This window comes from Cibotium barometz, chromosome 9, assembly GCF_041138505.1.
Source record: "Cibotium barometz isolate CiBa-2024 chromosome 9, ASM4113850v1, whole genome shotgun sequence".
Taxonomy (NCBI): Eukaryota; Viridiplantae; Streptophyta; class Polypodiopsida; order Cyatheales; family Cibotiaceae; genus Cibotium; species Cibotium barometz.
The window spans coordinates 39,367,542-39,394,664 of NC_141054.1; the positions used below are offsets into that span (position 1 = coordinate 39,367,542).

The 27,123-nt window shown below is 41.3% G+C and overlaps 1 protein-coding gene across 3 annotated transcripts; it reads left to right on the top strand.

Moving 5' to 3' along the window:
* Window positions 1-17,379: 17,379 nt before the first annotated feature.
* On the top strand, window positions 17,380-24,319 carry LOC147635565 (wax ester synthase/diacylglycerol acyltransferase 11-like). Of its 3 annotated transcripts, none has more exons than XM_086802905.1 (8): window positions 17,380-18,226; window positions 18,681-19,250; window positions 19,810-19,876; window positions 22,674-22,840; window positions 23,102-23,311; window positions 23,472-23,609; window positions 23,697-23,884; window positions 23,931-23,987. In XM_086802905.1, exons 1-7 carry the CDS (start codon window positions 17,948-17,950, stop codon window positions 23,859-23,861), a joined length of 1,596 nt encoding a protein of 531 aa, XP_086659031.1. In that variant the 5' UTR covers window positions 17,380-17,947; the 3' UTR covers window positions 23,862-23,884; window positions 23,931-23,987. The 3 variants fall into 3 exon arrangements, with proteins under 3 accessions (XP_086659031.1, XP_086659030.1, XP_086659028.1); XM_086802904.1 differs by having other exon boundaries at window positions 23,697-23,865; window positions 23,901-23,987; XM_086802902.1 differs by having other exon boundaries at window positions 23,697-24,319.
* The last annotated feature ends 2,804 nt before the right edge of the window (window positions 24,320-27,123 follow it).

Here is a 27,123-nt window from a genome sequence, read left to right on the forward strand (position 1 = left end):
TCTTATGGTTCCATCTTGGCAATGGGGCTGAATGTCTCCTCATAATCAAGGCTATAGGTCTAAGCATATCCTTAGACAACCAATCTCACCTTATACTTGCTAATACTTCCAAAATAAGCAAAAACCCACACACACACTCACATAATAATGGATAAGACACACACAAAGATGGAAGGTTGAAATATTCTTCTTCTTCTTGCTCTCAAAAGAAGGCTATAAAAGATAAGTGAAAACCCAACATAAGTACTAGAGTACTATGTACAAGCGGTCCATAATATGAACACGCTAAATGGGTAACCTGGCAAGATAAATATGCCATAACTCAGTTGGACTAGGTAGGTGTAGTCCAGCTATAGAATCACTGGTGAATATCCATTGTGTCAACTACCAAATGCACCAGTGGTGTGAAGGTGGAATGTTAACCCAGGCACATCATGAGTGTTAGCTCTTGTTGAGCTTGACATCTAAATATGATATAGACTTCTATACTTGTGGGTATGTACTCTAACCACATTTAGTGATTGAGGAGTGAGGTATATGCCACTCGGGTTTGGACTCCTAGACGAACTGTGGTGGTGGTTGGGTAGGGATTTACAAAGTGACAACCTCCTCTTTTGTGTCACAGGTGGTTGATCTTCCACTACACAAATAGGTAATCAATGTGTTGATTCACTAGATGGATTTTGGCCATATTCAAGGGTGTATCAAAAATGTTATAGAAGTTGCATGTGAATTTGAGATCCAACACATTGGGTAGGTATCTGAGTTGATGTTCATGAATCGATAGGACACCCTTGAATCCTTCCCATCATCGTCATTTGCTTCTTTCTGAGTAGTTAGTAGTAGTGGTGCCTCATTGAGATTGAGACCCTCATGGAATGATTCGATGATGTGGCACCAAGTGTGTTTTATCTTGAGAAAGAAGTGGTTTTGAGTCTTGGATTTAGTCGCCATAAAAATTGTGGGATGTGTGGACAACATTGGTGATCAAGCACATGTATATATGAGTGTTTGAGTTGATTGGTTGGTATACTCAATGAAATTTGTGCATAACAAGATGAGTGATGGTCCAAATAAGATTGTTGGGAAAAACCTTGATAGAAACAACTTCAGGATATGGAAGTATCGCATGATGAACTTCCTAAAAGGAAAAGGGCTTTGGAATTTGGAATTTGGTGACAGGTGAGGAGACGGAGCCAAGGGTTCCAGCAATTAATGCAACACTAGCTCAAATTACAACACATAGAAACTCGATGGAAAGAGCATTCAAAGTGCTACATTATTTCTCTATTTGTGTGATAGATGGAATGTTATGCCATATTTAGGATGATACAGACAATCCCAAGGTTGTATGGGATACATTGGTGAAGTTGTATGGGATACAACTACTTAACTAAAAGATACAATTAAAGTAAAAGATCATGTGTGACATGAAACAAAAAGAACATAAATGACTATGTGCAATGGATTAAGGGATGTGTACATGCATTTGCATATCTATTGGTGCCCCTATGGAAGATGATGAATTGGTTGCCATTACATTGAATGATCTGGGCAAAGACTAAAAGGCATTTGAAACCTCTATTAGGGTTAAAGGTGGTGATCCCTCATACTTTGATGAGTTGTTCTCCTTGCTTTATTGTGGAGGAAATGAAACTTAGTTTAGATACTTCATCTAGTACCAGTGGGCATGCAAGGGACTAGGTATTTTACACTCAGAGAGGTGCTAGAGGTAGGGGGAGATCTAGTTTGAGAGGACATACAGCAGGTGGACATGGTTGGCATGATAGGTCACCACAACAACAATAAGACTCACAACCATCATTTGGTGCATGTGGTGGTAGAGGTTCTTACCCTCATGCTAGAGGGAGATCTGGATCTCATGGTAGAGACTGTTGGCAACCGCCGCAACAATAGAATATGCATGGCATTGAGTGTCATTATTGTGGTAAACTTGGACATATGGCTAGAGATTACTAGAAAGAGTGATCTTCATGGTGGTAGAGTGCATCATGGTACTTATGCATGCATCATCTAGTAATGAGGGACATACTAATCATTTTTTTTCTATGAAGCATATGATGGGTACTATGATGTCATGTAAAAATAGTGATGAAACATGGTATATGGATTCAAGTGCATTAAGCCATATGACATGCCATGGAGAGTATTTTGATAACATGATGCCTACACAAACTCAGGGATATGTTGCTACATGTGATAATACACAGCATCCTATTACACATGTTGGTAGCATACCATTGAGGATGCATGATGGTAGAGTGAAAACCATGTCTGAGGTGTTGTATGTGCCATCTATTAACAAAGAGTTTCATATCTTTTGGATAAATGGTAGAACAAGGATTATAGGTGAGATTCACAATGAGCATGGATGCTTTCTAGGACTTTAATCATGGCTATAAATTGATTGCCAAAGGTAAAAAATAAGGGATATTGTTCAAGCTAGATGCAAGTATACCAGAATTGAAGTCAACCATGTTTTCTCACAGTCATAGCATAGTGCCAGACATTCATATTTGGCACAAAAGGATTGGGCATGTGAACATACAAAATCTAAAATCTATGCAGATAAAGGGCATTGTTGGTGGTCTACCATGATTCAAATATGATGGGAGCACACATGTTTGATGCATGTCAATTTGGGAAATAAGTAAGGTTGCATTTCCCAGAGATAGTCAAATGAGTAAGAGACCACTGGAGGTTGTGTATAGTGACATTTGGGGTTCTATTCAAACCCAATCAATAAATGGGAATAGGTACTACATTACATTTATTGATGATTTTAGCAAGATGACATGGAAAAGTAATATGATGGTGGTGAGTATACTTCACATGCACTTGATCGATTCTTCAGAGATCATGGTATTAGCTGGAAGCTCACACATAGGTATACTCCTCAACAAAATGGGGTTGTTGAGAGAAAGAATAAAGTGATAGGTGAAGTGGCAAGAGCATTAATGAATGAGAAGAGTATGCATTTGTATTATAGGGTAGAAGCATGGGCTACAGTGGTGTACATCTGTAATAAAGTAGGACCTTTAGTTAGGGCATGGGCATGGGCTCAACTATAAAAGGGGCTCATGGATCTTCATTTGTATCTTGTGACATGTTGACATTTGAATGACTCTTGGAGTTTCATGGATTTCAAACCTTGGCTTGTGGAAGGCTATTTATGTTCTTTGGTGAAAGGCTAAATTACTTAGGCATCATGCCATTATTGTATGAGATTATCTTTTAATCTTCTATTACTCCATGATGATTATCCCAAATCTTAGCTTGATGATCACTCCATTTCAATTGGTATCAGAGCTCTTGTGTTTTGATCCATTGATTTTTGCACATTTTTGGTTAGATAATGGTTTTTGGACCAAATCTAAGCACAGGACCAAATTTTCAAAAGGTTGTGAACCAAATTTGAACTAAGTGGGAGTGATTAGTGTTAATTTTATGATAATCTTGTTTTTACCTTCTCTTCCACTTTTCCTCAAGCTTTCCAAAATCTTTCTTCACACAGTCCCTGTGTCCCCTTTCACAAACCAGAGAAAATCTGTTCCTCTGTGGAGGCACCAAAAAGTGATGGCACAGAAGCGGTAAAGCTGTTTACGTATTTATAGAATGCCACACTTCCACACATGCATGCAAACACACCAAAACACCAGACCAAAGAGCATGAACAAGACTTATATTTCAGAAAAGACCTTCATCGTTACAGAGGTGGATATCCCAAATATCCTTAGAACTAGCTTTGTCTGGCATCCACTCGCAATCAGTCCACTCTAGCTCCTGGTCGCTCCCAATCCCTTCGTTCTCTTGCTTTACTGTGCAGCAACCCTCTTCGTTCTCTGCTCTGCACCTCAGCCGAAGACCACTCTCTCCTACACCACCAGCACACTGCCAGTCCTCAAAGCATAACCTAGTCACACGAGCGATCCCTTTGCACTATCAGGCTTATTTCCCTCTCTGTTTGCTTCAGCTACCAGCCGCAACAACCTGCTTCACTGCCAGTCACCAGCCTCTCTGTAAACCTGTCCCCTTGGCAGCTCCTCTGCAGTCGACAGCTCTCGAAAACCTAACACCAACACCAGCCCACTGCTTCTTCTTACACTTCACCAGCAATTCCTTGGCGGCTCCCACACGCCAGCCCACACTTTTCTCTTGGCCTTTTGCGCCTATGGCTGCACATGCCCCACTCCTGTCCTCTGTGATTACTCCTCCAGCCGCTGCTCTCCTCTCAGCAACCCAAACCAAAAGCCACCCACCTCTCCTTTAGCTTACGTCAGTGAGACTGCGTGCTACCAGCTTCCCTTTGGCGCCAGCTTCACTCTGTGCCTCACACCAGTAGAGGTGCTACCTTGCTCCCTTTGCTTCGCTACTCCCCTGCAGCAAAACAGCGTGCACTTTCCTTCTCTTCCACGATGACCCACCTTGCTCTCTCTCCGTGGTGGCTGCTCTTCACCAGCCCCACGTACCTCAACGTCCAGCACTTCCGACTGCGCCCAGCTCTTCTTTTTCTCTGTCTTGCAACTGCGCCAAAGAGCGAAAACCCAACAAAGCGGCCTCCTCAGCCCACGCTCCTCTGCGCCTGTGGCTGCAGCCAATGGCTGCAGCCAACCACCCAAAAACACACACACCTCCCCTTCTCTCTTTTCTGCAGCGCCTCACACTAGGCAGCTATGAGGCCCCCCTAAACTTTGAGAAGCGGCCATCTTTTCACCTTCCCGCATCTTCACTCGCCAGCTTCTGGATGCTGCGCTGGCAGCCATTCAAAGCTCCACGCAGCTGGCCACATTATTCTCATTTTATTTTATTAAAGCCACCAATTATTCCTTTTCACACCAAATGCCCAAGGCAACTTTGGCCCCTTATCTATTAACTGCCCATGCACCTCATGCCTCTTCAAATAGCAACCTTCCAATTCTCACTTATCCTTGGGGACACGTACACATATCTAGACATCCGAGTAGCTGCCTGATATCATCTCCAGCCGACCACGCTCCGGACAAGCTGTGCTTCCAGAATTTCATCATTTTTTTCCTGCACATACACTTCCATCAAAGCCCCATGCTTGATTGCCGCATCCACGATGCCCACACTGAGTCAATGGGTGCTCCCATGACCTTATCACAACACGAACAGCACTCATGTACACATGTACAATTTGAGGTTGAGGTTCCCAAAAAACTTCACACATATTTAGCAACCCCCTTTTTTCTGCTGAGACATTTATGTCCAGCAGCTGCATAAACAGAAACCATTTATCCTCCTGGATCAAATAGAAACCTCGGTGCATCTACCTTCCAATTCTTCAAGCATTTTCCTCTATCACACAACCATTGATACACCCTGTCATGATCCTCCGACCGCTTTCAGCAACCCCCTTAGTTCTTTAAATATGGCCTCATCACCATATTCTACTGCATTTCCTCCTCCATACCAGCTCACATAACCTTGTGATGGAGACAACCACTCCTCACCTCTACTCCCCTCTGACACATCTGAGTTCCACTCATAATCATATACCAAAATAACAAACATCTGATCATCAACTTTCACCTCACGGTCATCCAATCTGCAACCCACATCATTGGCTTCCAACTCTTCCCCTGGGCAACCTGCCAAACAAGGACTATAACCAAACCACTCATCCATATGCTGAGCATCAACATGTGGTGTGTCCACCATAAACCCATTTCCTTTCAGCCCATCAACATCACACACAGCAACTTCATGCACTGCAGACTCATCATTGCCACTTTCCTGCAGTTTCTCTAGCTTCAAGACCATTGGCGATCCTTCAAGATTCTCCACATCTTGCACAGGCATCCCTACCCAATCCAAGCTCCCCAAACTCCCAGGCAAAGCATCTTGGTCCCCCTGACCAACAACAATAGCCTCACATGCATCCTCACAACTCACAACCGACTCATTCTCTTGGGCATGACAAGGAACACACACCTTATGATCAGCAACCACACATGCAAAATCCATCATGTCATCATCCAAAACAGCATCTGACTCATCATCAGTCATACCATCATTCCCTTCCTGCACATCATCAGTCATACCATCATTCCCTTCCTGCACAACTGGCATGCAAGTGATCTTCTCCAAGGAAGCCAACTTCAACAGATCATCCAGTGCATTATCAGTCATACCATCATTCCCTTCCTGCACATCATCAGTCATACCATCATTCCCTTCCTGCACAACTGGCATGCAAGTGATCTTCTCCAAGGAAGCCAACTTCAACAGATCATCCAGTGCATTATCAGTCATACCATCATTCCCTTCCTGCACAACTGGCATGCAAGTAATCTTCTCCAAGGAAGCCAACTTCAACAGATCATCCACTGCATTATCAAGTACACTATCCAACTCACCATCCACACTCTCACAAGCTGCAGTATCCAACTCATCACCCAGATCATCCATACATACTCCATCCATAGTATCTTCATTAGTAACATTTTGATCATCACTCTCTACCTTGACTGGCTGAAGTACTGGCACCTGCAAGTCATTACTCTTTTCTAAATCAAAGAGATCATCCAAGTCATATCCATACTCAAACACATCAGGTTCCACAGCACTAGCAACACTTTCACAATCCACAGCATCATCAACACTTCCATCCTCCTCCTCCTCACCTTCTGAAAGCTCTTCAAGGCTGATTCCAGAAACCTTATCCTTCTCCATTTCCAACAGATTAATCTGTCCCATATCCTGCTCTCCAAATGTGACCTCATGGGCTTCACGAACATTGGGCTGGATTACATCCTTCACCTGCATATTAGGGCCAATCACCCTATCACTCATTCCCAAAGACAATTGATAAATACCACCATTAGCTTTGGCTGGTCTCTCACATTGCAGACTAATATGACCCCACTCACCACAATTCCGGCATTGCACATCACACGGATACCCTCTCCCTCTTCCAATATCTACTGAATTTCCTCCAAAACCAGATGATGCATCAGTCTTCCTTCCCATATCACCTATGCCTCGTCCTCTTCCTGTAGACTCTATCCAATTCACACTTAAAGACTTCATGAGCTCCACTGCTTCATAAACCTCCCTCTTCAAAGAATCCTCCTGTTTAGGAACAATAGCAGCTCTCTTCCAGGATGCATACTCTCAATCTCTGGCATCTTCACAAACCTCTTCGGCTCTTCCTGCATTCCCAACTGCCTCAGACGCTTCACCTTCCACTCTTTCTCATGAGCAACTCTGACAGCCTCCTCAAAGCTATCCAGGTTCTTCAGCTCCACCTTCAGACGAATCGTTGGCTCCAGACCAGCCACAAATCACTCCCTCTTTATCATCTGAGGGGGTACTTCAGGAATCAGAGCCTCACACCATAGACTCCACAGTCTACCAAACTCAATCAGATAGTGATCCACATCCTGACCGTCCTTCTGCTGAATGTTACACAACTCTTTCCACACTTCATTCGGACTCTTCACATGGACATACTGTGCCAAAAATGCAGCTTTGACTACACGGTACTCAGGATCCTGTCGATAAACATTCCTGTGTGTAGTCACAAACATCTGTAGCCATACTTTTGCATCACCCTGCAAGCAATAAGTCAAAATCTGAGAAAGGATCTCCGGGGTTGCCCTGTCTTTCATCAAGGCTATAAATTCCATCCTCTCTAGAAACCTGACTGCACTCTCCTGTGGCAATCCCCAATACTCCGGAAAATCCTGAGCCATTTCCAAATCTTTCTTCACACAGTCCCTGTGTTCCCTTTCACAAACCAGAGGAAATCTGTTCCTCTGTGGAGGCACCAAAAAGTGATGGCACGGAAGCGGTTAAGCTGTTTACGCCTTTATAGAATGCCACACTTCCACACACGCATGCAAACACACCAGAACACCAGACCAAAGAGCATGAACAAGACTTATATTTCAGAAAAGACCTTCATCATTACAGAGGTGGATATCCCAAATATCCTTAGAACTAGCTTTGTCTAGCATCCACTCGCAATCAGTCCACTCTAGCTCCTGGTCGCTCCCAATCCCTTCGTTCTCTTGCTTTACTGTGCAGCAGCCCTCTTCGTTCTCTGCTCTGCACCTCAGCCGAAGACCACTCTCTCCTACACCACCAGCACACTGCCAGTCCTCAAAGCATAACCCAGTCACACGAGCGATCCCTTTGCACTATCAGGCTTATTTCCCTCTCTCTTTGCTTCAGCTACCAGCCGCCCACCACAGCAACCTGCTTCACTGCCAGTCACCAGCCTCTCTGTAAACCTGTCCCCTTGGCAACTCCTCTGCAGTCGACAGCTCTCCAAAACCCGACACCAACACCAGCCCACTGCTTCTTCTTACACTTCACCAGCAGTTCCTTGGCGGCTCCCACACGCCAGCCCACACTTTTCTCTTGGCCTTTTGCGCCTATGGCTGCACACGCCCCACTCCTGTCCTCTGTGATTACTCCTCCAGCCGCTGCTCTCCTCAGCAACCTAAACCAAAAGCCACCCACCTCTCCTTTAGCTTACGTTAGTGACTGCGTGCTACCAGCTCCCCTTTGGCGCCAACTTCACTCTGTGCCTCACACCAGTAGAGGTGCTACCTTGCTCCCTTTGCTTTGCTACTCCCCTGCAGCAAAACAGCGTGCACTTTCCTTCTCTTCCACGATGACCCACCTTGCTCTCTCTCCGTGGTGGCTGCTCTTCACCAGCCCCACGTACCTCAACATCCAGCACTTCTGGCTATGCCCAGCTCTTCTTTTTCTCTGTCTTGCAAATGCGCCAGAGAGCGAAAACCCAACAAAGCGGCCTCCTCAGCCCACGCTCCTCTGCGCCTGTGGCTGCAGCCAGTCACCCAAAAACACACACACCTCCCCTTCTCTCTTTTCTGCAGCGCCTCACACCAGGCAACTATGAGGCCCCCCAAAACTTCGAGAAGCGGCCATCTTTTCACCTTCCCGCATCTTCACTCGGCTTCTGGATGCTGCGCTGGCAGCCATTCAAAGCTCCACGTAGCTGGCCACATTATTCTCATTTTATTTTATTAAAGCCACCAATTATTCCTTTTCACACCAAATGCCCAAGGCAACTTGGCCCCTTATCTATTAACTGCCCATGCACCTCATGCCTCTTCAAATAGCAACCTTCCAATGCTCACTTATCCTTGGGGACACGCACACATATCCAGACATCCGAGCAGCTGCCTGATATCATCTCCAGCCGACCACGCTCCGGACAAGCTATGCTTCCAGAATTTCATCATTTTTTTCCTGCACATACACTTCCATCAAAGCCCCATGCTTGATTGCTGCATCCACGACGCGCACACTGAGTCAATGGGTGCTCCCATGACCTTATCACAACACGAACAGCACTCATGTACACATGTACAAGTTGAGGTTGAGGTTCCCAAAAAACTTCACACAACGCCATACATGAACTACATAGTTGGGTTGGAGGGAGCCAGTTTATGCATGTTCCTCGAAAGCCACATTTGGATAGTGTGAGATGCACACTATGCTACGTGAGATCCAAAGTGGATTATGACCTCTTATATGAGGCTAGTATATATAGTTGTGCAGGTGTATGGATACATTGATGTAGATTAGGATGTTAACATCTTGGACAGAAGATCTACTAGAGCGGGTATATGTTTTCCTTTAGGAGTGCTGCTGTTTCATGGAGCAGCACAAAGTAGCCAACAATTTGTGATAGTTACCTTGTCCAGTTCAGAGGCATAGTACAGGGGTGCTGCGACGTGGCAACATGTGAGATAGCTTGGTTACATGAGCTACTTGGAGATTCGGGGTTGTATGTGGATAGGTAGGCCGCCATCTCTATTGGCGATAACCTTAGTAACAGTTGGCCAAGAACCTAGTGTTTCATATGCGGACTAAACACATAGAGAAGAGGTCCATTATCACTTCATTAGAGAAGAGGTCCATTATCACTTCATCAGAGAAGAAGTCTTGGGAGGAGATGTTGATCTTGTATATGTTAGCACAGAGGAGTAGGTAGTTGACATTTTCACCAAGGTCTTGGAAGCAAAGAAGCTTGGAGCTGAGCTTGATGGGGAGTGTTGAGATGTCAAGCTCAACACAAGCTGACACTTATGACATGCATGGGTGACTATTCTACCTTTACACAAGTTTTCGTTAGCTGACACGATGGATATTCATCAGTGATTCTACATTTGGACTACATTTGGTAGCTGGCACGATGGATATTCATAAGTGATTCTACATTTGGACTACACCTACCTTCAACCAAGTTATGGCATACTTATTTGCCAGCTCACCTATTTAATGTGTTCACATTATGGACCGCTTATATAGTACTTATATTGCTAGCTCACTTATTTAACGTACTTTAGTACTTATCTTGGGCTTTCACTTATCTTTTATAGCCTTCTCTTAAGAGCAAGAGCAAGTCGAAGAAGAAGATTTCACATTATGGACCGCTTATACATAGTACTTTAGTACTTATGTTGGGTTTTCACTTATCTTTTGTAGCCTTCATTTGAGAGCAAGAAGAAGAAAAAGATTTCAACCTTCCATCTTTGTGTGTGTCTTATCCATTATTGGGGGAGTGTGTGTGTGGTTGCAAAGAGCTTAAGCTCTCTCTTCTCCCCTAATCTTTTCATATCAACATGCTAATCAAAATAATGTGGTCATGGTGCAAGTTCTTGCACATGAAGGCAAAGGGCCCCTCTACACAACTTCCCATACAGTGAAGGCCCACACCACTCACCACCACACATAGATGCAGCTCTGAAATGACCTCTACTACACTAAGGTCCCTAACCTTGCAATATTGTCCACATGTCAATTATTCTAACTCATCATCCTCATCCTTGAGGAGGTTCCAAAGAACCAATGAAGAAGCAATATCGAATATTCTAACTTATCATCCTCATACTTGAGGAGGTGCCAAAGAGTGGCTGGTCTTCGACCTCAATGAAAGTCCTAACTTCCACCTGGTGGTTCGATCTCATTGGCTTTTCCACAAGCCCTTTATCACATCCCTATAAGATATTGGTGGTACACAGGTTGGCAAGTCTCACCCCCATGCCGAGCCCCATCTACTATTACCCAATTGTTTATGGGCAAAGTTGATACAAAAACCTCGTTATATCGTACAAATGCACAAAATAAGCTACATGGAAAGAGTCAAAGAAAATGAAAAACTAAAAGTTAAAGAAAGGAGTGTGTTGGAGTTTTCATTAGAAGGAGATTTTACAAGGGTACACGTTTAGCCCCATGACCATGCATGACACCTACAATGGGCTCGACATTGTGTAGACATATCCAACAAAAATAAGCATTGCTAGCACCTATGTTTAGCCTCATCGTCCATGATAGTAGCCGTCGATGTACATTTTTGGATGGGAGGACCATGGCGGTCTCAACCCTAGCCCATGGTACAACCCATCGTTTGGACCCTCTTCAAATCAATATGAACCTTTAGTGGCCTCTTCTTTGACAACATTAACTATTGATCCACAATACCTCTATCCCCAATGGTCAACCCTCAAGCCAAAGAGGCCGACCCACGCCATTGTAGCTATGGGCAAAGTTTGTTAGCACATATCAACATCTCATGATCTTGACTCCCCAAGAAAAGGGATGTCGAGTAAATGTCAAGGAAAGCATGAAAAAGAGTTGAAGAAAGAAATCGATGAATTTGAGGGGCCTAAGCCATTTCCATAATAACAGGAGGCCTCCATGAAGAAATTCTGCTTTGCATCTACCTTCCATGTTTCCTCGACAAGATGCCTATTGAAAATAGTAATGATGTTGGGTAAATGCTAGGAGCAAGGGGGAGTGCTATGCGACCGTCAAATGTAAAAGTTGTACTAGTCATAGGACTAAGGCTCAAAGTCTCAAAGGAATGTGAAGGTGTATATGGAATTTTCATCTCAAAGGAAGACCAAAAGAAGGTGTCTAGAAGAAAGTGAGATAATGCCCAAGTGGTTGCTCACTTCAAGGAAGGCGGTCCTCAAATCTAGACACGATTAGGGGATGGCCTAATCAAGCAGTGGCAAGATTAAAGCTCAGATACTCGAATGAGATTGAAGTGACTCATTTTCTTTGATGTCCAATCCAAAATAGCTTTAACTAATTTTTGAGTTCTTTTGTTTGGCGCACCAAAGAAATTTTCTAGTTCATCTCAATATGATCGATGAAACTCTCTCCTAGTCCTAATGCAATGATGGCTAGGGCTCTCATTTCTTCCAAGACAAAAACTTTTCTCTTCTCCTTCCAATCTAGAATACTTCTCCCTTCCACTCAAAATCCCCCAAAGTCCATCCTTCATAATTACAAATTTAAGCTTTAGTTGCCATGTATGGAGACCATTCCCATTAAAGTTTTCCGCCTATAAGTGGATTTGTCATGATTTTCTTATGGGGATGGTAATTTCTTACAAAGGTAGAGAGATGCAATAAGAGAAACATTATACAATTAACTGTTCCCAAATTTAAAAACTATCAAACCAGATAATACCTTGTTTCGGGAGAGAAAATTAGAGCACTAAACCAAGGGGGGAAATGGATTTGATGATGCACAAGGAATTCTAGAAAATGACTAAGAATGTAGATCCAATGTACGCATGGTGGTAGTAGTGTTACTTACTTAAGGAGAAGTGTTGAAAATAGCAAGTGATGATGGTAGGAGCAAGGGGGAGTGCTATGTGATTGTCAAATGATGTAAGAGTTGTCCTAGTCATAGGACTAAGGTGCAAAGGCTCAAAGGAAGCCCAAATGTGAAGGTGCATGTGGAAAGTCCAGCATAAAGGGGAGGCAAAAAGAAGGCACCTTGAAGAAGGTAAGAAAAGGCATCTAAGTGGGTACTCACTTCAAAGGAGGCAGTCCTTCAATCTAGGCAGGATTACGAGAAATCTTAATTAAGCTTATGAGTCCGAGTTAGTGGCTAGTGGAGATGTACTCAAGCCTATATAAAGGCCCTCTATCTAATGGAATATCATATGAGCTTTTTGATAATTCTCTTATCTGGTCATTATGCTCTAGTTTTATCATTAACCTTAATCATCTTCTTGCATTCTTATTATGTCAAAATGTTGATGCTAATCCATTTCTATACACCCTAATCCTCTCTAGGTATGAAATTCAACTCTGCCTACCACTAAGGCTACCCAAAGCTCTTCTCTGCTCTATTCTTGCATAGAATACTTGTGAGATTTCTCTTCTCTATTCTTGCTTACATGTATGCTATTAGATGCTTGTATGCTAGATAGTTGGTTGCTTAAATAGGCTTGCTTGTAGGTCTCTTTCTTAAATAGGCTTGCTTGTAGGTTTCTTGCTTAAATAGACTTGCTATTAGAATAGGCTTGCTATTAGATTCTTGCTATTAGATTCTTGTATGCTAGATAGTTGCTTGCTTAAATAGGCTTGCTTGTAGGTCTCTTGCTTAAATAGGCTTGCTTGTAGGTTTCTTGCTTAAATAGGCTTGCTATTAGATTCTTGCTATTAGATTCTTGCATGCTAGATGGTTACTCGCTTAAATAGATTTGCTTGCTTAAATAGGTTTTCTATTAGATTCTTACATGCTAGATGGCTACTTGCTTAAATAGGTTCTTGCTATTAGATTCTTACATGCTAGATGGCTACTTGCTTAAATAGGTTTGCTATTAGATTCTTGCTTGCATGTATGCTATTAGATTTTTACATGCTAGATGGTTGCTTACTCAAATAGGTTTGCTTGTAGGTTGCTCTCTCTCATTAGCTTCTTCTTGTCTTATCTTTTATGAGAGAGAACCATCAGGAGGACATGCTCTTTTTTCCTCCATCTAGGTATAGAGAGCTCTACCTTCACCCCCTTAGCACAAAGGAGCATTCCGGAGTGAGAATGCAATCGATGAGCTAGTGCACCCACATCGGGGAGTTGCATTACAGCTCTAAGGTAAGACACAATGACACATAATTCAGCAAGGCTAAGGTAAGCTCTTGACTTGAAAAGCTACCTATAAAGTGGATACCATTTTGAGGGTCCAACATATGTTCAAAACCCACATGGGACCACCTTGTGTCAACCACCCATATTGTTGGTAATCCGTTCTAGACCATCAATAATATTAAAGCCTACCTCATTGATTAGATAGAATTTTTAATGGACTTGAATTCCTTGCAAGGGCTTTCTTAATGAAGGAGATAACATGTTCTTTGTTCATTAGTTGGATTTTTAGGTGAGTTGTGGGTGAGGGAGGGTAATATGCCCACTCTACACATTTTGTATAACTCTATGCTGCTTGGAATGTTCAACCTTCACCTTGAAGAAAGTATCTAAATTATAACCTCCACTTGGGATCTTCAACCTCCACCTTGAACAAAGTATCTAGATTATAACCTCCACTTGGGACCTTGAAGAAAGTTTTTAGATTACAACAAGCAATTGACTCCATATAGCTTTCAATCTTCCATTGAAAACTATCTTCTTGATCAGGTGTAACAACACTTGATGATTAACATAAAGTATAAATATACTACTAAGTAGACAATGATAAGTATTTTTACCATTTTGATAGTGTTATAGGCATTTTGGTTTTCCTTGCCTAACCTATGGTTAAGCGAACATATGGCCTTCTCTACATTTTGGATAGTTTCAAACTTCTTTTGTTCATATCAAAAAGGAATTTATAAGCATATGATTATAAGGCATAAAAATGGCTCCTTTAGTATAATGCCAAAAATGCCATATAAAAGTATGTTTATTGGTTTTGCAAGATATATGATGTTCCATTTAGGGAGTTTACACTAACTTAGAATTTTGGTCGCCATAGTAGCTATGAAGGTTAAGAGGTATTTTTGAGGCTTGTGTAACCTTTTTAGAAACTATAATTTTCTAACTAAACGTGGTTCTCTTCACAAAAAGAAGAGGCAAGAGAAGCACATCAGGTCATTCCTTTATACTTTGAGCTATAGAGAATATGACCTTGGATGGCCAATAATGGCTTGTACCCTCATTGCCTATGATCTAGCTATCAAATTGGAAAGAGCCAACACTTTTTCTAAGTAAAAATGGATCTCTTCACAAAAAAGAAGAGGCAAGAGAAGCACATCGGGTAATTCCCTTTTTACTTTAAGTTATAGAAAATACGACCTTGGGTGGCTAGTACTCTCATTATTTGTGATCTAGCTACCGAAGTGTAATTTTCTAATGAAACATGGGTCTCTTCACAAAAAGAAGAGGGAAGAGAAGCACATCGAGTAATTACCTTTATCCTTTGAGCTATAGAGAATATGGCCTTAGGTGGTTAGTAATGGTTTGTACTCTCATTGCCTATGATATAGCTACTAAATTGGAAAGAGCCATCACTTTTTCATACACAGTGTGTAAACTTGTTTGCTGATTCTAATTTGGAAAGAGCCATCACTTTTTCTTACACAGTATGATATAGCTACCAAATTGGAAAGAGCCATCACTTTTTCTTACACAGTGTGTAAACTTGTTGCTGATTCTAAAACATTAAGTGAATAGTATGGTGAATTGATGGAACAATGTTAAGAAGACTAAGTTGACATCATTCTTTTTGTGTCGTGTGACGTGTAAGAACCCCATCCCACAGGGATTACGAAGGGTACCTCCAAAAAAGGAGTATACTCTCTTCATCTTGCGAGGATCATTAGAGTCTCACATATGGGTAGTCCATTAAAAAAGAAACCGTCAGAGGTTGGCAAGAAGCAAATATTGCCTTTTTTTTTTCAAACCCCATGAGAGTCTAGAACTTTACTTTTCATGAAAGCTTAAAGGGGTTTGTTAACCCTCCCAAAAATAGCTCCCCCCTGTAACTTTGCATAGGGAGGGAAACCAACCATAAACTTTTAGAGGCTATTCCCACTTGGTGGAAAATTTTGATCAGTGGGGGCATAGTGAGAGGTTGGTGTATCATGACCAAGCCTTCCCACATGTTGTCACAATAACATGAGTGATATTAGCAAGGTGGTAATCTATTATTCATTCTACACAATCTGCACTTATTTTTTTCAGTGTTTGTTTTTTGTAGTTTATTTCTCACTTTTCCCATCAATAGACCATTTTAAAATAAGGTGGAAATAGCTCCTTCATAAATATATATATATATATATATATATATATATATATATATATATATATATATATATAGGGATCTCTTGTGTTTTATAGTGTGTAAGAGAACAATTATATTGGATACCAGTGGCAATATAGTCTATCTTGGGATATTTCAAGCTATGTGGTTGCATTTAAGTTAGTTTATATTATACTCCCTACACTTTAGACATGCCATTTATGGTGTGTAACAACACATCTATGGTTACACGTTCAAAACTGGCAAATTTGTAGCCATTTTAAAACTCGTATAAATAAATTTACAAAATTATTAAGTTATTTTAAGCTTTTGAATATGCCAAATTTCGCCGACTAACCATAAAAATCGGATACCTACACGTATTAACATTATGTGTGCTAGTGATTTTGTCTTGTTATATGATTGAGGCAACTTTATCAAATGTGTGAGTCATATCTTGAATAAGACTACAGCTAATAGATGTGGTCCTAAAGTATTTCAAACAATGCTCAAATGATAAAGGCAAATGTGTAGGTCATATACATGTTTTGTCATATCCTGAATAAGGCTACAATTAAGAGATGTGGTCCTAAAACATTTCAAACAATAATGCTTAACATCGTGTGCATTTTTTCTTGATTGAAATTGTCATATCTTGCATATGAAGAGATTGTTTTCCTAAAACGGTTAATTCTAGCAAGCAATACAATAGAAGAGAAGAAGAATTACTTTCAAGGATGATCTTGTAGTCCTTTTCAAGCTCAAGTCTCTTCTAGATTTTCCCATGATCAGGAAAAATTATTTATATAAAGTAGCATGATATGTTTCAAAGATGTGTATACATTTGGCTTACCATGTGGCATGGTAGATGAGGAAGTCAATGCTCTTTTAAAAAAAGTGAAAAAGTGATTATTGGTATTATTGAAAAAGATTACAATTGCACAAGTCGCACAAAGTCAATGTTGCCATCACGCGTGTGATCGAGATATGTAAAGTGTCCGTGTACACATCAGCATTGCGAGGAGAGGACACGAGGCCTATGACCCATGGGTAGACTAGAGGTTTGATATAAAGGTTACAAGATGGCAATTTATTTACAAATTCAACACAGAAAATGGTCAAATTCAACATAGAAAATGGTGCACAAACAAAATCAATGTTGCCATCACCTTTTGCTCACATTGCACTTGTGTGATTGAGATATGTAAAGTGTCTATGTACACATTAGCATTGCCACGAGAGGACATGGGGCCTATGGCCCATGGGTAGGCTAGAGGTTTGATATAAAGGTTACTAGTGGACAACCTGTACTTCGCACTGCTTTTGAGACTCCAAATTCATATTCTACCCAAACCTCTTCAAACCTCTTCCTCCTCCCCTTCCAGAACCTCCAAATTCTTGCCACATGACAGCTTTGGGAACTTTTCTTTAAAATAATATAGAGAAGAGAAGATATATAGAGACAAGGTGGCAATTTATTTACAAATTCAACAGAGTAAATGAGTGGAAGCAAATGGAAAGTAGCAATGCTAGACTTTATGTAAATTCTTTTGTTTTTTTTGCAAGCTTTAGTATCAATGAAAAGAATTGTACACTTTTTGAGTTCGTGTGGCGGGCGAGCTGCCTAGGTCACTGGCCACTGTTGCGCTAGTCTCAACGGTTGGAAGAACAGGCCCTCAGCACCAAGTTCCATGGGTTCTTAAATGCGTACACTGTATCGTGTGGCTGGCACACTGGGGGAAAACCAGGGGAATATTCCATAGTCATCGCCATAGCCATAGCTTGTGCTCTCGTCACAGGCACTGAGAGCTTCCGGCCTTGCTGAAAATTGGGGTTAGGGTTTCAAGTCTGCACATCCTCTCTATGATCTTGTGAATCGTTGCCTCTATGGAGACAGGCATCAGGCTTCGCCCTATTCGCACCAATCTGCAGGAGACCCCGGGTGATTCTGTGAAATCAATCGACTATGATGATGTCAATGGTAGTGATGATGTCGCAAAAGAGGTGAAGGAGCCAGTAACACCTGCTGGCCGAGTCTTCTGCAGCCCTGTTTTCAACATACATATCCTCGTTACGCTCGGCATCAAAACGCCATGCCGCATCGAAGAATTTAAGGAGGGCATTCGTAGCACCCTTCTTAAGCACAAGCGCTTCTGCAGCGTTATGGTAAGAGGGACACTCTGCACAGTAGTTCAGTATTGTAAACTAATAACTTTGGATTAGAGAAGAGAGGAAGATTTAGAACAAATATGGATAAGATAGATAGGATGTGTAATATGCACATGTGTCATGTGCATACATGGAGTGTATTCACAATAAATGGGCATGCTGATGTATGGAACTATGAAGGTATGTATGGTATCTTAGAAGTGCATTGCATCATATATGTACTTACATGTATGTGTGTTTACAACAAATCAGCATGCTCGTGGGTGGAACCATGAATGAAAGAACGGAAGCATACACGTGCATAAGCATATGCATACGTGTTCTCATTTATGAAACTATGAACGAAAGCATGACAGTACTTAATGTTCCAAATTCAAATCCAATTAGCACATAGTATGTTTCAAGCTCCTATCTAGTCTCATCATGTATATATGTTTTCATATTTTGGCAGAGGAGAGGTGATAAAGGGGAGCTTTATTGGGTGCGAACAACAGTGAACTTAGATGATCACATCATAATTACAGGAGTAAATGGCATGGATTTGAGTTCACCTAGCTTTGTTGAGGATTATGTGGCCAAGCTCGCGCAAGCTCCTCCTCTCGATATGTCAAGACCACTTTTCGAGTTCCATATTTTAAAAGCAAAGCTAGGGGATGCAGTGGAAAACGTGGTTTTTAGAGTTCATCATTCGTTGGGGGATGGAACTTCTCTCATGTCGCTTTTACTTGCATGTACGAGGAGAGTAGATCAGCCTGACTCTATGCCAACGCTTCCAACGCACTTTCAAAGAAATGAGAACCCAGTGTTTTGGCAAAAACTTTTTCTTCTTATATGGAGGTTTCTTCTTATACTATGGTATACTTTCTTGGACGTGTGTTCCTTTACGGCTACAATCTGTTGGATGGAGGATAGCCAAACTCCTATTAAGGGCTATTCAGGTGTTGAGAAGTCATCAAGAAGGCTTGCTCACAGAACTGTTTCTTTGGATGATATTCGCAGCGTCAAACAAGCTATTCATGGGGTAAGATTCTGCCTGAAGGATCTACAGAACATAAATTTTCAGATGGGCACTTACGCATTCAGCTCAATGTATGCATATATGCACTCAATTAGTGTTTGTCATCGGCGCTCGTGTGAGCAAACACACAAACGCGTACGTGTATCCATATATGTACATGTATATTTGCATATGTATGTATGTGTGTGTGTTGAGGGGGGTGGGGGGGTTTTTCATATATAAAAGACTGGAGATGCATTTCGTGATATGCATCACAATTTTTTTCAAAATTTAAAGATAAAAATCATTGTTTGTGTCTCATAGTAAACTGCCTGAGAAGCCTCGAGGCGCCCAGACCCAACTGATCATGGACGTATGGGTTGTTTCCCCCCACACAAGAAGAGGAGGAGGAGAGTGTTATTAACGCCTACTAAAGACCCAATGGCTCTAAGAGATGTTTAATGTATGTTGGTGTGAATGATGTCAGGATGATGATGATGATGTGTGTGTGTGTGTGGGTGAGAGAGAGAGAGAGAGAGAGAGAGAGAGAGAGAGAGAGAATGAAACATTTTTGGTGTAATAGACAGTGAATGACGTCATGTTTGGAATGCTTGTGGCTGGTCTATCACGCTATTTGCAGCAACAAAATGGTACAGTGACTTGTGACTAATTTCACACCCCTAGTTATTTTCTTGCTGCTCTGTGCTGTGGGTGTAGTTAGTGTTTACGGATGAAGCATGCACTCTTTACAACCTACAAGTCATTATGAATGATAGTATTTTTAGGCAAGGTTTACATCCTAATGCTGCCTTCCTTTTGTCTAATTTGGTTTTAGCGGGACTTCTAATTTTCAATGTTGCATTTGAAGCACACTATTTGTCATACATTGCTGTTGTACTTGTGCGAGCTTGGAAATATCCGTTATAAAGGAACTACAGGTCACTGTGCTTACCTAGAAGTAAATTTTGTTCGAAATCCACAGATGCCTTAAAAAAGAATATGTGAAAAAAACATGGGGGACATTCATAACATAAACTAATCAATGCCAGAGCACGATCTGTTTTCCTGAAGAAACCAATTGTCAAGTCCCCATGGATCTCCTCATAGAGCAATCCTGAAACATGACCCGAAACTTGCAAAACAAAGCCATAAAACGTAAAGGGAGTGCAGGCCTGAGCTAACAAGTAAGATGCACCGGCCAATCTCTACCGTGTGACGTTCCATACTGCCATGGAGCTACCCTCGCGGGCCTCGAGACTGCTGCCGATGTCGGCTGCAGGAAGTAGGTGCATGTCTGCACTAGATCCAAGCTCCTGATCGCAGAACTCTCATAAAGACTCGCGAGACTCTGACTAACTGATTGACCTTGGCCACCCTTTTATAGGCTCTTGGCCGGTCACACCGGGCGCCCACACTTGGGTGCCCGCCCGTCAGGGCGTCCCTACTTAGCGCCCGCCCGTTAGTCCATCCCTAGCCCAGCTCACCAATTAGCCTGCCTAGCTCCAAGCTACCCCAAGTCTCGAAGCTAGTCTTGTGTGCGTGCTGCACATGGTAGTTACACTCTATGTACATGACATACTCCCCTTCCTCTAAGAGCTCACTCTTGAGCTCAGTAAAAATCCAAGGTAGTCCCTCTGAAGGGTAGTCAATGTCTCCCATGTAGCGTCCTCCTCAACACAATCCTTCCACTTGATCTTTGTATTCTGTGAGTAGTATATTCCACAAACGTCTTTCACGAAATCCAAGAAGACATGCAAGAAATGTTCCAAGTTGTGAAGGAATCTATTAGAAGTGCTCAAGATAGATAGATTTTATTCTAATAGACATTGTTCACCGAGAGAGTTCTTTGAAGGAACAATGGTGTATTTGCAAGTTCCGAAAGATTCCGAGACTTTACGAACAAGTCGATCTGCGAAATTATCCCCTAGATACTGCGGAACATTTCACGTTAAACGCCGGATTGGTTCGGCTGCATACAAATTGGACTTGCCTTCTCATGTGAAAGTTCATCCCGTATTTCATGTCAGTAGACTTACTGGGTGGAGCAGATCAGCTAGTTACTCCTCAAGAAATCATAGATGTCGAGGATATGACATTTGTGCCACACAAACCGGAAAAGATTCTTGGATTTCGTGAAAGACGTTTGCGGCATATACTACTCACAGAATACAAAGATCAAGTGGAAGAATCATGTTGAGGAGGACGCTACATGGGAGACATTGACTACCCTTCAGAGGGACTACCTTGGGTTTTTACTAAGCTCAAGAGTGAGCTCTTAGAGGAAGGGGAGTATGTCATGTGCACAGAGCAGATCAGCTAGTTACTCCTCAAGAAATCATAGATGTCGAGGATATGACATTTGTGCCACATGCATAAGAAGTGCAACATCAAGGAGGTTGATTGATGGTAGGTTGAATATAATTGAGCGTTGTGCCATGGAAATTTGGAATATCTAATATTTATGCATGAGGAATTTAACATCAAGGAGATTGACTGATGATAGGTTGAGTAAAATTTAGCATTGTGGCGTGCAATGTCCATGCATAGGGAGTTCATGGGTAGTTGCATGTGCAGAAAAAGAATGTGCCGCCCTAGGGTTTCATACACCAGCCTAATGGTAGGGGAAGGAGATAACATGGAGCATATGACTAGTAGCAAATGGATTAGCAGAGTAACAAAAAGGATGGGTGAGAAAAACAGGTGAAAAAGAATAAATAAAAAGCTAATTAGAAGACCAGCTGACAGCTAAATTGACGACCAGTTCTTTTGCCTCTTGTGCTGATTTCCAGCTAACTTTATAACCTGTATGTTTGTGTTTGCATCATCCTTCTCCAAGGGTATGACAGAATTTGGGAGACATTCCAGTATACCTAGTGTGCAGACCCCCTATGTAATTGAAATTTGAACTCAGCCCTTAAGTACTTGGACGGATTATAAGTAAGGTTTCTAACTGTGTAGAGGAGTTGCCCCCTAAGATCTGGTACCACCACAATGTTAATGGTTATTTATTTCAACCTTTGTATGCAAGAGAATTTGGAATAGTCTTTTAGTGTATGAAATGGTACGGGAGCTGCATAATGTATAAGCCATCTCCTCTTGGGTGGCCTTGGCAGCTACGAGCCTGTTGTCAAGCTTGTGGACTTCACTTGAGCTTGGCTTCTATCTGCACATGACTTTCGATGTGCATTTTATGGTGAAACCTTCAGTAGATAAAACTGCAAGAGGATTTTCAAGTTATTTTATCCCTTTTGAGGATCTCACGGTGGACTTATACCATGCCTTTCTATTAAAAAGAGTGTATGGTGGTTTTGGTTTTGCATTTGTAACCCCGCTTTTTCCATCTGTCTGACCTGTATGTGGTGGTATGATGCGCAATACTTTAGGACTCTTCCAAAGGCAGCAACAAATAGAAAATCTGCTGCTTATTTTTTCTCTGGTGTTTGGCAGATGACAAGATGGTCAACCAAGACAGGCTCTCTATCTCAAAGATCGGGACCAGCAAGCATACTTCTCAAAGCCAAAAGGATAATTGGAACTCAAAGATAATGCCATTGGCACATTTGCGAGTCCGGGCGTGTGCATTGGTCAACACAAGGCCATCACCAGGTCTACATGTAAGTCAATCTTGTTTACACCTTTCAGGAAAAAGCCTCTTGCTTTTCCAATTTTGTTATTGGATGCTTTAAATAGCTGTGTGCTTGCTGTGATTATGTGGATAAGGGCATGTTGCAACACTAACATAGTCTTCATAGCGCACAATGGTATGATGGGTTTTAGTTGAATATCAAAGAATATGGTTGCTAGCATGCCCAGGACAACCTAGCTTGCCACCCCTCAACATGTGCATGTGACAAGTTTGAGTGACCATTTTTCAGGAAATACAAGACATGATGCGGGGAGGCTCCCAAGCTAGATGGGGAAATGATATGGGCTATGTGCTTCTGCCGGTGCCAATATCTGCATACAAAGATCCCCTAGAGTATGCATATGAAGCCAAGAATATACTCGACAAGAAAAAATTGTCACTGGGGGCAGCTTTTAGCTATAGAAGCGGAACATTGTTGATGAACCTTACTGGAGCAGAGGTGTGGTGCTTTTTTTCTAGTTGCTTGTAAAGTTCACAAGAGGTATTTGCCACATGCAAATACCTCTAGTGCAACTAAGCTCCCCCTTTTCATCCTAAAGGTGGTTGGGTTGCCAGGAGCTGGTTATTAACTGTATGTACCATTCGATTTTGAATTCCAGATGCCAACCAAGCTCACTTACAAATGCACATTACATACCACTTTGTCTTTCTCAAATGTGATTGGACCACTGGAAGAAATCCAATTCTTCGGCCATCCAATCACACACATTATTCCAACTGTGTCTGGTCATCCACAGGTATTTTTTATTCTTCACCACCAACAGGACCTTCAGTAACTCAGATATTTGTGGTTGAAATATTGACCTGATATCGTTTGCCTGTAGGCACTGTGTGTTCACATTCAGAGCTACATGGGGAAGGTCACAATTGTTGTGTCTGCAGCCGAGGATATTATTCCTGATCCGGGAAAACTGTGTAAATATATGGTCTGTGCCCTTGAAGACATGAAGCAGAGGATTATTACCGGCGTAGTAAATGGTGCAGATTAAAGGTTTTATATTGCCTGTCTCTTCGAAAATCTTTGTTCCTTGTTGTGTGATGCATGCAGGGGAACAAAGCAGTTGACATGAGCTTTTCCAAGAAGTTGGTAAATAATTAATTTTTTCTTTGATGAACACCTTGTAGTGTGTTTGAACCTACTAGAGGTTTCCAAGGCTATACTTGCAGTGTGTTTGAACAACCTACTAGAGGTTTCCAAGGCTACACATAGTCATATAGTTCAAAAGTCTGAGCTTCAGGAATGGTGCTGGGCTTGTGAAAACGAATCAATAACTGAGAATTCTCCATGTAGTAAGGGAGACATATAAGACTGTCATTCTCATTATATTGTATAAGATTGTGACTCACTGAATTCTTTATGGTTGCAGAACTCACTTAAAAGTTTCATTTCTTAATGAAATAGCTTGAGATGAGGAGGTAAAGCTATACTTGGATGTGCTTGTTATGACATTGAACAGGTGTGAGGCTCTTTTTTCTCGCGTTCAATGAGGGCACCTTTTTTGTATTCAATTATTTTTATATAAGTGTACAAATGCTATTTGATTTTAAAGGAACTCAGGGCATCATAAGACAGGGTAAGAATGATAGCTATCACATTGTTAGCTGCTACCAATAAAAACCCTACCCTAGTTAATGCGAATCTTACAATAAAGCATATTATCTTAACCCAACCCTAGCTTTGCACCACTGCACATGTAGGTGATCTCTAACCCCAGTCATGGTTTACTGAAGTAACACAGAAAATTACCTTAGCGCCATGGTAAAATTTCTGTCTATATTGTTCCTGGTTGGCCTCCTTAGGGAAAGGCTGAAAAAGGCTAAGATTGAACGCAGTGCTAGTTGTGCATCATCCTGCTATGTACTGTGCTGTGATGAGGAAGGTGGTATCTACCATTATAGTCCTCGATGTGAACAAGCCGATCTTCAGGAGTGAAGATAACAATTAATTTTTCTCTCAGAACAAAAACTATGAATCATTTTTCAAAATTAGCTATGTTCCAATGTAGGATCTAAGAACAAAGAATAGATCATTCCAATAGTTTTCTGAAACACTACAGGAATTATTGGGTGAATTTACCCTCACCATCACAAGAATTTCGATAATCATCTTTGTTATTAAAGAGGTTGACCAGGTAAGAGACCCAATAGCCTTCAAGGTAAATTAAGGTCAATTAGTAAATAAATTCAAACAATTTACTTAAGAGAGAGAGAGACAGAATACAACGAAAGAACAGAACAATAATTACTACAAGATTAAAAGAAACAAACATGAGGAGTGAGATGAAACATACAGTACATAGATTTAACATATGAGAGAGAGAGAGAGAGAGAGAGAAATTGGAAAATTAAAACAATTATAAAGATTGCCCTTGCCTCTTGCAACCGCTTGAAACAGTGTGCCTCGTGCATGGGCTAGGCCATAGCCAAACTGAAAAGGTCCTCACACGTGTGAGGGCCAGTCCACAATGGACAACCCACAGCCCGGGTACCTCCCTCTTGGCACTAGGATCATTACTCAGCACTAAGTAACATGGGATCATTAAAGAGCCCCTCCAAACTAGTGAAAAAAGTGAACTAAGATAGGAAACTTAGGAAGAGTAAATTTTAAGTAAAACACGCAAATTTGTGAAATTCATGGTTTAAGAAAAAAGGACGACAATGTTGGGGGATAGTATAGTTGTTAGAGCTTGTCTCTCTAAACTAGAGGTTTAGGGTTCGAATCCTCAATCCCTAGTTTACTCTTTTCCTAGTTTATTCCCTCCTTAGCGAGTTTATTGTCTCTAATTTACAGTCTAGCTTACTTTTTTTCCCTAGTTTATTGTACCTACTTTACTTTTATACCCAAAAGTGTAAAATGGTAGCTAATAGCCAGTGGGACCGTTTGTGATCATTTATCCTACATCGAGGGGTTACATTGAGGTCAATCCATATAGCCTTCCCTATTGGAATTCATCACATTCATTTATACGGTCTCTAAGAATCTTAGGGCCTTAAGTTAGTGCAAAAATATGCACTTTGAGCCAAGAGGTTCTTTTACCCAGTAATTTTTGGATGGTCTCTTTGGCTTCAAATAACTTGTCCTAATTTCCATTCAAGTTTACTCTTGTTTAAGGATTCTCTCTCTAACGTCTTCCACTTATGATGATATAACTCCACACCTAATTAATTTTACTCTAATCGGTTAGATGCCTTCTTCTCTCTCAGGGTTTGACCATTTACTAGAGAGAGAAAATGTGAAGTTAACAAAGTTTGCTAGGGATAAACTTAGGTTCACATGGGGTAACTATTTCTCTTTTCTTCGTAAAATGAGCAAGAAAACTACTCATTCTCACAGGCAACCATTTGCACATTCGGTTTCCTACTACAGGGTTGTCTGGAGCCTTGCTCATATTTCTCTTCTTGAAATCTCCTCCTTTAGGAAGACACAACTAGTTGTTGAAGCACGGAAGCTATCTTCTAACAGTATTATTCAACTGAATAAGTACCTAAATTCATTGATAACCACATAGGCACTAAAATTAATGAGTTTCATTAAAGCTTCAAGTTATATAGGTGCAACATCATTGTGCTACATGTTGTAAATATATTGATTTTTAAAGACCTATTATGAAAGAAAATCTAGTATTAAACCAAACATAGTCCTAAACAACCTCAAAAAATTGAGTATAGAAAAACAATTAGAAAAAATAAATATCAAGCTGTAAGAAGATGACATTAAGGACATATGAAGAAGGAATGAGGTGTTTTGGCCACCCACTAGAAATACTGATCGTTGTTCTTGCTCAAGGAATTCCTTATGGTGTTGCATATGAACTCAACACCTTACTACCCACAAGAAAATGGCCAAGTTGAGAGCATAAACAAAAAATTTTGCACCACTAAGACAATAGAGGCATCCAAACCTGATTCTACTTTGCGCTCTATAGGCCTACCATATTGTGCCTCCAAGGTGACTGTGAATATCACACCTTTTTAGCTTGTGTTTCTAGTTGCATTTGAGATTGATGCAGCCACGCCAATGGAACACTTGGTTCTAAGTCGCCAATTGTAGCTAGGCATGATTGTTAAGGAAACCCCCTAACAAAGAGACTAGTTACCTTAGAGCTAATGGGTGAGAAAACATTGCATTCCGCTTATGAAATGATGGTTATGAAACTATGACATATGCATTGGTTTAACAACCAACTTAAGGACCCATACATGAAGGAAGGTGACATGGTACTCATTTACAATGTCAAGAACAACAAATAT